At 42.0% G+C, this 12868-nt stretch overlaps 1 protein-coding gene across 1 annotated transcript; it reads left to right on the top strand.

Moving 5' to 3' along the window:
• The first annotated feature begins 6546 nt into the window (after nt 1–6546).
• On the top strand, nt 6547–9634 carry fam167b.L (family with sequence similarity 167, member B L homeolog). Its single transcript, XM_018246735.2, has 2 exons — nt 6547–7113; nt 8917–9634. Exons 1-2 carry the CDS (start codon nt 6823–6825, stop codon nt 9178–9180), a joined length of 555 nt encoding a protein of 184 aa, XP_018102224.1. The 5' UTR covers nt 6547–6822; the 3' UTR covers nt 9181–9634.
• Nucleotides 9635–12868: the final 3234 nt, after the last annotated feature.

The raw sequence follows: 12868 nt of genomic DNA, 5'->3' as shown, positions 1-12868 counted from the left end.
AAATATATAAAAAAACAAGAACTTTACGATTCAATTTTGTGATATATTACTATACAATAAATATACAGGAAATATAAAGGAAAGGGTAAATCAATAGCTTAAAGGTAAGTGGAAAAAGGGTGTGGGAATTCACAGGCCTGAAGCTGTATTTGCCGACAAAAACACAAAAGAGGAAAGAATAGGAAAGGAGAGGGTTTTTAGTCTTCTTCTTCCTTGGGGCTGGCACAGATGGAGTCTCTAAGCAGGCTGTGAATCAGCATTCAGACATCCTTGACTTCTCAAAATAAGGCAATTTCATCTGCATGCAGTTTAGCTAGAGATTGGAGTATTTGGATTAAACCCAGACAGATAAAAAATGAATATACAAACAAGCACATAGTAGCTGCACAATTCAAAACTGTAATACAGGACCTCAGTGGTGAAAGGCTTATCTCTGCAATGTGGGGACAGTTGCTTGTTTGTATAGAAAGCCCAAGGTCAGTCTGTATCTTAAAGTGCAAAAATAATGCATAAGGGGTACAAAATTACTCATCCTTAAAAGGAAAAAGCCACACACTAGAATCCCACAGGACAGTTGGTTCAATGAAAAATTGAGTCATCATGCCCTCCTTGGCTGAAGCTAGGGAGGGCTCCTTTTTATCCCCGACCCCCCACAACCAAAAGTAGCAGTCACAAGGATCTTCAGAACCACCCTTGGCCCATGTCTAGGGAGGGTCCCTTTTCACATGTTCTACCAAAGTTTTCCCCAGGGTTTATTTGGAGAAAAGTCTTGTTTTTTTTCAGGGAGGACAGGAGTCTCATGGCCACACAGTCCTTCCCAAAGTCTATCAGGCAGAGTGCTTATGGTTCTACTGCATCCTTAAAAACCAAAGGAAAGTCACATATAAAAAAAAGTAGTGACAAATAAAAAGTAGCTATAAGAGAGATGTTACACAGTCTTGACTGATGGTGGGTGCAGTATAAAGCAGAAAGTGCTATGTGCAAAGTGCTTTACTAGTGCAGCTTGAGCCACAACCTCATTGTGCATATTGAGGCACCCAGCGGTCACTACTCCCAGAGAACAGCACACCTTTGGCTTTTATGCTGCTGGCCTTTTGACCAGAAGATCAAGGTAGACTGTCTATAAAAACAGGTGCCCCGTCCACTCCTTAAAACAGATACTACACTTGATCTTAGCCAAAGGCAAAGATGGGACCAAGTGTTGGAGCAGATGACACTATAGTCTGGTAATTGTGTAAAATGGCTTAAGGTTATGGCCACACTGGGCTGATTCTCCACCTGCATTTATCCACAGGCCTTATCATCCCCTGCGATTGAATCAGCGCTCTTCTGTTTCTGCACCTGGGGCCACTGTGCCAAAATGCATACTCACAACACAGTGGTGGCACGACAAAGCCATGTCCCCTTGTTTCCTCAGGTTCACAAATGAGAGTTCTCTCAGCCCTGAACTGACAAATCTATCTGCCTGATTGTCTGTATTGGAGAGGATTTATAGATGGCGTTTTGTCAACTTGTGTATTTTCGAGCTTTGTAAAACAGTGTTTGCCAAAGGGTAAGTGGGGCCAGTTCATTGTATTCTGTATCTGTGTTAGATAATATATTGTACTTTATATACAGCAATGTGATGGATGGTAAAGCCTTGAAAAGAGTGTATAGCTATTATTTGGCCTTTTTCTTTTATATCCAAGTTAAGAAGAATAATCCATTAATCAACGTCTCCAATGTTTATCCAAATGATTGTCTGATAATTCATTGTCTTCCTCTATCCAATGTTGCAGATCTCCAGCATAGCTGACACTGCACAGGATTTTAAAACTCTGTGAAGTGTTCTGGGGTGCTTGCAGGGTTGGACTTGGCCGGCAGGACACCAGGAAAATAAAAGGTGGGCCCAGCTGACTCAGCTCCCTCCCTAAACCCATTGCTGCTGCCCCCGACCACCTTCTATGACCCAAGGAAACAGTACATGCGGGGGTTTGTGGCTGGGACAGGGGGCAGAAGGGGGCTTTGCAACTGGGGTGGGAGGCCCAGAGCATGTGGGATCCCCTGAGGCAGTCTCAAAGTCCATGATGTTCCCAGCGGGTGTGGGGTGGGCACATGGTGCATGTACTATAGGTTTATTTTTATCTTTGTAGTCGTTGACTATAATGGAAATCCACTTCACAACCCTGTTGCTAGTGAATGCTCACATGCAAGTTGTGTGTATTGAAGTTTTTGTCAAATATAGAGTAGGCAGTCTATAAATAGTATATGTCAAGTTTTGTCAGTGTAGGTGTTTGATATTGTATGACCAGTTTACAAGACAATATAAAAGTGGATTGTGGCTTGCAGAGGACAGAATGGTCAGTGGTGAATCATGTGGGCTGTGGTGCTCGTCTGTCCCATTAAGTTATTCTCATTTGTTGGTAGAATGGCAAGACAGAAGCGACAAAGTTCTCTATGAGAAGCAAGGCGACCAAGCTAGAATGCTTGCTTGTAGTGGTTTGTAGCTACATTGCCAGGCTAAGCAAGTCACAAACAATAGCCTGCTCACAGTTCTTCCTGGGCAAAAACACTACTGCAAAATTGTTTTGGATATTATTCAATAAGGCATTTTTATTTATGGGTGAAATATGCTGATGTACAACAAATTCAGCAGTTCCTTGTTTGACAATACCCTATGGTAAGGTTAAAAGATCTTGTGATAAACCAGGGACATTTCTAAAAGAAATCCAGATGGAGAACTGCACTTACTGCATTTCATGTAAATGCTATCACTTTGCAGTTAGAGCAGCCCAACTTGTATTTGTTGTCCTTGAAGTGTCCCTTTTTTGTAACTTTATCATAGGGCTCACCAGAGAAAACAAAGATCAGATTCATCAGTAATGTTTCACTCCACTTTTCACTCAGCAAGAAAGACCCCCCTAATGTCCCACTGTGACCACATATAGGTACCAAACTGTAATACCTACAATGACAGCAATCCAATGTCAATGTAACCAATTTTGTGTGGTTAATTTCTTTTGTTAAAAAACAATAAAAACACACCATTAGAATAATGTCACATGAAAACGTATGCATGTTTATGTATGTCTGGGATTATATATTAACCAGAAATTAGTGGCATAGCCATGATAAAGCTGAGACTGAACTTTGGAGCTAAACTGCAGTCTTAGTTGAATCTGTCTTTCTTCCTGTGCCTCAAACATAACTTCTATGTAATGTTTAAATATGGTCCAGAATAACGGAATTATAATTCAGACCAGGCACCAGTGAAAAAAAGTTTTAGTATTAGTGTGAAAAATAAGGTTGTATACTAAGAGCTACTGCAAGCTAGAGTCTTGCATTGGGTTGAAGCGGAATTAGGGTTGCCACCTTTTGATAAAATGGTGGGGGTGGGCGGGAGCAAATGGGCAGGCCGTGACGTAAAAGGGGGCTGCCATGACGTAAAAAGGGGTGTGTTGTGACATAAAGTGGCGGGCCTGAACGCTCGATTGGCCAGAAGACAGCAAAAACGGTAAATTTGGAGGGTTGGGGACGGGCCGAGGGCTTTTGTTCAAAGTATTACAAATTACTGGCAGCTACATTGCTGGTAAATTCGTAATACCGGCCCCGGCGTTGGTAGGTGTTTTACCGGCTAGCCCGGTAAAATACCGGCTGGGTGGCAACCCTACGCAGAATACCCACAAAGTGGCCAGGTTTTGGTCAGAAAATCCCTGTTTCCGTGACCATGTTGGTAGTCAGCAGGTAACCCCACCTGGATACTCGGCTAACATGCGGGACTTGGTCCTCCCACCCTCCCTAGAGCTGAAGGCAATTTTTTAATCCCTTTCCTGCAGAATCAGAGCAGGAGTGATGTCACTTCCAGTCTAAAGTGTTGTCACGTCCGGCTTCACGATCACGGGTCAGAAAGGAAGCTTAACTGTGTAGGGTCTGGGTTGGGTAGCTAGCAGCTCTGGTAGGGGGATGTGTTGAGTTGCGGATGGCAGTCGGGTTAGAGGTCAGCGGGTCCAGGTCGGGATATGGGTTCTTCTGATTGGACCTGTGCAGGACTCTACTGCAAGCCATTCTACTTGTAGCTGCTTTCAATGCTTTACTTGCTCTGCACTTCTGGGGGATAAAAAATTACATGCAAGGTGCAAAACACAGCTCCTCTTGGTGGGAGGCAGCCTTGTACTTACCGACTGCCATAAAACAGGCAGTAAATATAGGGCTCCATTTTGGCCTACACCTGCAAGTTAGGATACAGGTTAGGGGGTGGGTGGGAGGGGTCTGCACCAATGTGCATGTCTTCTTCGAATTTCTTCTGAAGTGGAGTGCAGAGACCTGCAACGCTTCCTCAACCTGAAGATCAAGGCAGCCTTGTACTTACCGACTGCCATAAAACAGGCAGTAAGTATAGGGCTCCATTTTGGCCTACACCTGCAAGTTAGGATACAGGTTAGGGGGTGGGTGGGAGGGGTCTGCACCAATGTGCATGTCTCCTTTGAATTTCTTCTGAAGTGGAGTGCAGACACCTGCAACGCTTCCTCAACCTGAAGAGCAAGGCAATATTTGGTGCATTTTGCACTTTGCACCCTGTCGTACAGATAGAAAGTTATCTCTAGTCACTGGCATGGAAGCAGGGGTCTTGCTGAAAAAAAACGGCTGTTGGCTGCTTCCTTTCCTGAAGGGCCATCTCAATGAAACTCTATTTGGCTGGCATTTCTTTTACATGGGTTTGCCTTCTAACCCACCAAGTATCTGCCGTGAGTGGGTTCCCCATCTTGCCACCTGACCAGGGGCGTTGCGCCAATGAGGCGAGTTGAGAAACTCACCTCAGGTGGCATCGCCCCACTAGGTACCGCTCCTGGTACTTTAAGAGCGGAATTTCCGCTGCCCTTCCGCTCCCCTTGTGGACCCCCCCTGGTGCAAAAAGGTGAGTGCACAGGGGAGGAGGGGGCCAGCAAGCTGCCTCAGGCGGCAGAGGGGCCAGGATCGCCCCTGCTCCTGCCCTTCTAAGGTACCCAGGTGTCTGCTTTAGGGCTGGGGTTCCATATTTAGCCACTTGCCTTTACTTTTGCCCATACCTTGTTCTTACCTTTCCCATATCTTGCCCTTACTTTGCCCATACCTTGCACTTACCTTGCCCTTGCATCAACTAGGGGAGGTTCTCCATATAACACACCAACCCCCCACCCCCACTGCCCTTTTTGGGGTTTACCCCACATGAGCTTGTGGTTAACCCTGGGAACTGCTTTTTGAGGATAGTGTTTTATACAGAACTTGAAAAAATATTTTGGGGGATACCAACCGGGCCCTTTTGGCTGGAAACACACAAATTGACATGTGCGCTACAGAGCAGACATGCCAGGTGGTTTTACCATATCCAAAGTAGTGGTCTTGTATGCAGCTTGAAAAAAATGGCACTGACAACCCAGCTTAATCATCTCACAAAGCATTCGGAAAGATCCCACCCGGGCTTTGAACTTGGGACTCCAGCAGGCCATTTTCCACCTAATAAAGTCACTTCCACCTAATAAAGTCAATATGTTCCCTGAAGACTACAGGGGGCTCTCTGGATTGTCAAGTGTTCAAGACATCTGCTTACAGTGCCTGGGTTGGGAGCTTGATTCATGCCTATGGCTAAAGTGTTTCACTAAAATACTTTAAGGTAGGAAGTCAATCAGATGGTGTAATGACAGATGGACCAATAGAAGTTGCTGCCTTCCCCTAGGTTGGTTGTTGGAATTGCCATGGCGGGGGTGAAAGTGACACAGCTGACATGAGGAATTTCAGCTTTGCTAGCAGTAGTTATTTTATACATTTCCACAAGTAGTAGAACTAAAATGTCCAGTGTGAAAAATGTACATCTAATGCACCCATTTTTGCTGTCTTGAAAAATAAAAATGGAAATTGGATTATGGTGGTGAAAAATGTGAAAACACATATGTCCTGATTCTGTTTTAGACCAAATGGTACATGGATTGGGGGAGGAGGGAGGGTGGGCAACAAACGGGAGGGGGGGGTGGGGGTTTTGCGCTGACTAGGTTTCCTTCCCCTTTAAAACCCTTGCAACCAGACAGCGGTTTGAATAACAGACAGAAAGATGACTAGATGAGGGCTTAAACAGAATGTTCTAAAGGTGTCAATAAACATCCGCTTAATCTGCAATAATATTAACTGGTCAACTCTGGCAATTAGCAAACTATCCCAGAATGTCAATGTCTATACCATAGTAAAATACAATTGTACTTTCAAATTGGTGAACTGCTGCTCCTTAAAGCATTCCAATTTGTATTAATTATCTCTATGTGACAACATTTTCTTTATACTTAAAAGGTCTTTTGCATCCCCTACAACAATGTTCTGTTCTTTGCCCTCGTTCCATCCTTCCTGCCACCACCTTTTTCCTTCCTGATCAGATCACCTTGCCCATCAGTGCAGGAGGGTAGAAGAAGAGGCTGTTAATAGCTCAGAGTTTATTATAGTTTTACGACCTCTGCCCTCTCCAGGGTGTCTCGGGAGGGGGAAGCTATTGTTCTCCTGTATGCTGGAAAACTTTAGCTGTTGGGTGCAACTTCCTGCAGAACTGGGAAGGATATAAACAGCTAAGTGATACAAAGCCAAGGAGAGTTACAGAGCAACAACCTGGAGTACATTCACCCTCAACAACTGGCACAGTTACATTTACATATCCATTTTCCCAGCTGATTTTCTGCTCCGTTTCATGCTGATCTTTCCTGGGCACACTTTGTCTTACTGGCTCAGTTATAGAGGCAATTCCTGCACACTCAAGCCAACTTGCCTTAAACTACCTTACGCTATAAAACCTGTGCCTCTGACACTATCACATCTCATCCACTCATGTCTTTCAATTCAGTGAGATTCAGTGAGCTGGGAGAGGAAGAGGAGGGTAAAGGTGCAGCTCCTGACTTAGACTCTGTAAAGGCTCTGACTGCTCGGCTGAATTTGCAAACCCGACGACCTTCCTACCAGGAATGGACACAGAGGGTGCAAGGACAACAATGGCTGAAGAGCAGAGGAGTAGCCACCTTTGCCAGATCCCCCTCAAAAGAGGAGAAAGATCCTACAGTAACCAGCATATGTGGCTTTAGCTCAATGGACGAAGCTTTGGAGTGGCTGAGAAATGAGCTGGTGAGTAACGAAAGGATGATTTGTCTCAGTAGGTTCTCTTTTCTTTCAAGGTACTTCCTTAAACTGTGTATATATTATTGGGCAAAAGCTTAGAGGTGTCAATGCATGCTGTGCCCTGTGCCCAACAGTATATACTGCAGTATACAGACCTATTTTGGGGTAAATAGGCTTATTATATTACCTTAAAAAGTGTAATTTTATGACATCTCATTAGTCTATATATTTAGCTTACCTTGTGTAAAGTTTCATGCGTAGGGAAAATTTGACAAGGTCTTTTCTTTTAACATATTGCAAAATACTTAGGCCCTCCCCTAGTAAATCATTTGTTTGTCCTGTTCATTTTTAAAATAATTATTGGATCGTAAAAAAAAACAACTCTTGCACTACATACCTCATTCATTCAGTACAAAAGCAGTACTGAAACCTGGACAATCTGTACTTTGCTAGTCAAATAATATGTAATATGAAAATCATTGGGGTTTTTATAACCTACTAAATGGCTTTAGGTACAGTTATGTGGTTAGAATATCTTGATATAGAAGTATCTGCTTTTGTTCCAATTTTAAAGGAGACATATAGGATAAATGAAATATACCCTAATTTTGTAGGCAATTATGAGTAATATGTGGTGTTGCTATTACATGGTGCTAAAAATGAATATTATCTTTAAAAATATCCCCTTTTTTGGAGCTCCCTATAGATGTTCTCTGGTCCCTGTCTGTGTTTCAAATGAGGGGTGGGAGTGTCCTAATGGTCCCTGCCAGAAGCAAAGTAGGAGGGGGACAGCCAATCACAGCCCTGCAGTCACACAAGCACAGTCATGCTTCAGTTCCCTATCAGGTCCTGCTAACTGCTGATTGGTTCCTGTTCTACAGTGCAGTGAGCTGAGAGTAGCCGGCTCCCCAGCACAGCCTGGGAATTCAGGGAGCAGGAAGTGGAAGAGAAGGGAGGAATTATTAGGGTTTTGCAGAAATATTCAATAAATCAGCCTGAAACACTACTTTTTAAAGCACAATTCTTCTATAGCTAAATGAGTAAAATGCACTGGTACATTCTTGTTTTTTACATAAAATGTCTCTTTTAAGAATGTCAACTTTGATTATACATTTTGAAATACACCCTATTGGACCAGGTCCGGAACTAGGGGTAGGCAAAAGAGGCACGTGCCTACGGCGCAACCAAGTGGGGGTACCAAGCACCTACCTCTTCTTTCGCCTACCCCTGGTCCAGACTCTTGTTCTGCCACTGGCACTCTCCGGCGCACTCCCCGAGCACACTTCCCCCCGGCTTGACCCAGACCTGCTTTGGACCGAGGAGCCCAACCTGTTTTTTTGGAAGAAAAATAAAAACTAATTATCTACCTTGCAAATACCAAACATAGAGTAGCTTCAGTTTTCCTGTTTAAGTGCAGGGATACCAAAAACCAAAGATTATTTGTGCCACAAGCACAAAATGTACTATGGCAGGATGCCCTAAACTTGAAATCCTGTTTACATGGTCATTGCATCATTAATCCTCTAAAAATGTAATGTCTCCAGGGAGAGAAACAGTTTGATTTCTCAATATACCTCATTGTCAGAGGTATATTGCCCAGAATCAATGGGCAATCAATCAATCAATCAATCAATCAATCACTGCAATACATAAGCACTAGGGATGAAGGGAAGGAAGAAGGTTATGGAACAATGAAAGGAATGTTTGTGAGTCTTCATTTGATCAGTTTGCCAGAATGTGAGCAATACCATAAGGTTTTCCTATAAACCTTTGTCACAGTTCTCTTAATAGCCTGCATTTTTTTTACAGAGGGAGATGCAGGCTTCTGACCACGTGCTAGCCCGACAGCTTATGCTTCTAAGATCCCGGATATCGCAGATGAAAGTTGAACAGGCGTGTGAGCGGCACAAGGAGATGCTTGATGATGCCACATATGACTTAGAGGGCTGTGATGAGGACTCCGACTTACTCTGTAACATCCCACCACGTGCTGCCTTTTCTCTCTCCACCCCCCTCAAACACATTGGGGTTACTCGAATGAACATTAATTCCCGCCGCTTCTCACTATGTTAAGGCCCCCGGTTACATAACATAGTCAGACAATATTGAATTGAATATTTCAGCAGTATAATTCATATTCAAGGCATTTAAAAAAATCTTTATATACAAACCAACTATAAATGACAAAGTCCAGAGCACATGATGCTCTTTTGTATATAAATTATTATTAAGTGATGCATTTGACTGACAAAGTGTTCTTGGGACAAATGGCACCCCATACTTTATCAAACAACTATGGCTTATGCTCATAAAATATATAATACAAAAGTGGAAGAACTAATCTTAGAACTAAAATCTCAGAATGCTAGGCAAAGGCAAAGAATTGTAATATGATAAGAGCTACTAAGGACAGCCCTGGACCCAAAAGGCCACTGTTTTTTTTTTTTTGAAAGATCCTGCAAATTTAACACATTTTAATAAAATACATTTACAAAACCATTATTCTTTTTTAATGGTTAATTGAAAATATCACTTTTTCAATACAGGTGCCATTGTGATTTGTACAATTGGAGGTTTCGGATAAGTGTCCAAGCGAGAGTGTGTGTTACATGACTGGGATCCTGTGTTACTATGGCTCTGAGTGTGAGAACGGCTTATGTGAGTGGAAAATGTACTTTTAACTTTGCCTGTGGAGTAAAAACTTAGTAAAACTTAGACCAGTCAGACCAGCTGAAACACAACAAAAACCTAAAAGATGGCTGGAAAAAAATGCAAATGAAATAGACAACTGAACCACAAAGAAACTTGTTTAGAAGAGGTAATAATTCACTTGGTTATCATGACAATACAGTATACACAAAAATGCAATCAATTAAACACACTGTAGAGGCAAGTACTGCCTATCAATGCAGATTATCATGAACATATAATCCTATCTTCTAACTCCACCCTACAAATAGGACTTTGTGTACCTGGGGCCATCTGCTATGCCTGGAAATAAGACCTCCAATACTTAAGCATGCTTCTGGGACCACACATTTGGCACGTCTACTGCTTCTACTACAAATGCCACTACTTTTCTCCAAAATTTCTCGATCTGTGGGCAAGTCCAAAACACATGTAGGCATGTACCTGGACTAGTTCTGCATTTAAAACATAGATTGATAATACCAGGCAAAAGCATTGTTAACTCCCTTGGGGGATATCACAAAGGGTCCCGTCAGGAGAACATACCTGCATGATAGGAGCTAGACTATTTGTTTCTCTAAGTAGGTATGCTAGTAGTTTCCCTCCTTTGTTATCTTTCTCAAAGAGTAGGTGATTGGAGTACAAGAGCTTTTTTTTGTTTTTTTCTAACAGATGGAGGTGATATTGTCTATGGGCTTGTGAGACTAGGAGGGAGTGTTGCCTTGAGGGAGTTCTGTTAAATGTTCTTCTGCTAGGTGGTTAGCTTCTTTGAGCTCCTCTGTTCTTTTGTCAAGTTGTTTCCTTTATCTACCTATAGATGCCACACAGGAACCTTTCAGGAAGGCCTTAGATGGTTCCCACACAGTCAGTGTGGGTGCCGAGCCCTCGTTGATTTCCCAAAATTCAATTGCATCTTTGAATATTTGCTCACAAACCTCGGGGACTTGAAGCCACCTCGGGTGTAACCATGCATTAATTTAAATGAGGGAGTGGAATGTGAGTAGGAGATAGAGAATAGAAAGATGAGGAATAAAATGTAGCAATAACAATACGTTTGAAGCCTTACAGAGCATTTCTTTTTACATGGGGTCAGTGACCCCATTTGAAAGCTGAAGAGAGTCAGAACAAGTGGACAAATAATTAAAAACTATAGAAAATAAATGATGAAGACTAATCAAAAGGTTTCTCAGAATAAGCCATTCTATAACATACTAAAAGTTAACTTGAAGGCTAACCACCCCTTTAAGTACGATCTTTGTCCAGGCAATTCCTGCTTGGTGTACAGTGAACCCCCTATATTAAATGACTATAATAAAGCTTTGGAAAGTTGAAGGTGAGGTCATATGTTAAAATAGCTGTACTACACAACTGCAAAGATCACTTAAAGTGGACCTGTCACCCAGACATAAAAAAACTGTATAATAAAAGTCCTTTTCAAATGAAACATGAAATCCAAATTCAATTTTTTATTAAAGTATTCATAGCTGTTGTCAGCTCATTTAAAAATCTCAGCTGTCAATCAAATATTGTCTGCCACTTCTCTATGCTTTAGGCCAGGGCCGGAACTAGGGGTAGGCAGAGTAGGCACGTGCCTAGGGCTTAAAGCTGGGGCGCCCATTTTTGCAAGACAATTCGCGCACGTGCACTCGAGCGGCAATTTGCGCATGCGCACGCTAAGCCGGCCCCGCGACTGGCCGGCTTGCCTAGGGTGCCTGGCCAGCGCGGCCCGGCTCTGCCTTAGGCAAAGAGATGGGGCAGGCAGTTACTTTAACTCTCTATTCAGCAATTCCTACATGTCACTGCTCTCCCCACATTCTCCCCATTCTCTTAACTATTTAATTGTGTAGCCAGTGCATGGACATCAGGTCTCCCATTCTGGTGCACTAACAAGATTCTGACATGATGCAAGGCTTGCCTTAATAACAGTGTCCACAAAATTGCTCCTGTCTGCTTGCTATAATTAGGACATCCCTGACTGAAGGAAACAAAATTCAAATAATTTATACAGTGTAATCAAAGTTAATTTTGCTTGAATAATAGGATTTGAAATATTTTTTTGGTGACGGGTCCCTTTTAAGCAGAAAGTGCAGCTAGTACATGATAGGGTGAATATACACGTACAAGGGATAATAATGCAGGAAACTCATACTGAGATAAATAGAAGACATTTTTATTCTGTATACTCACAGTATGCTTTGTATGTAGCTTTATCACAAGACTTTATATCCAAAGACATCACCCATTATTGATATTAGGGGCCTGTAAGCAGCAGTTACAAAAGTGATTAACTGCTGAGTTAGAATCCAGTAAGCTTAGTAGGAAGTCAATGTTGACAAAGGCATGCTGAATGTTGCCCAGTCTTAGAGGAGTAGCGTCACTCTGTAAAGTTACAAAGAGTACACTGAGTGCTAAATGTTTGTTATGATAATGTACAGGCTATTGTTATCATGCTTAGCCTGGAAAGATTTCCTAGCAAGATAGGTCTCTAAATTAGATATATATACTGTAAATGGGCTCTCTAGAGACTTTGTGTTGATAGAAGCTGAACTATAAATATCCTGCCAGTTCATAAAAGATTAAATATAAATGGACATTACTGTACTGAAACCTGTAAAACAGAGGAAATGACATCCTAACAATGAACTTTGAAGCTCAATATAGATGGGCTATTAGATCTAATTTAAAGGAACAGTACAACAACCTTCTACAAAACATGTTAATTTTTGACTAAATGTGCCTATACATTTAATATATGTTATAAGCTTACTTTTCTAGCACGATAGAGGTATTTTAATGTTAACTGCCCCCTCTGAGAAGTCATTTGCACCTAGTTAAAGACTGGACTGACAGATTAAAGTAGGACAAAAGATAGTAAAGAGTCATTCTCTATATATAGGGTTTACTTTAAAAAAAATGGGGGTGGTTAACCTTCAAATAAACTTTTAGTATGTTATACAACGGCCAATTCTAAGCAATTGGTCTTCATTATTTATTTCATAAATAATTTCGCCCATCACTGTGCATAATGCTTCTATTTAAAGGGAATGTAAAGGCAAAAAAATAAAATCCCATT

Source organism: Xenopus laevis, chromosome 2L (genome assembly GCF_017654675.1).
Source record: "Xenopus laevis strain J_2021 chromosome 2L, Xenopus_laevis_v10.1, whole genome shotgun sequence".
Lineage (NCBI taxonomy): Eukaryota > Metazoa > Chordata > Amphibia > Anura > Pipidae > Xenopus > Xenopus laevis.
Note: the sequence above shows the minus strand (reverse complement) of the source record. Positions and strands in the feature narration are given on the sequence as shown.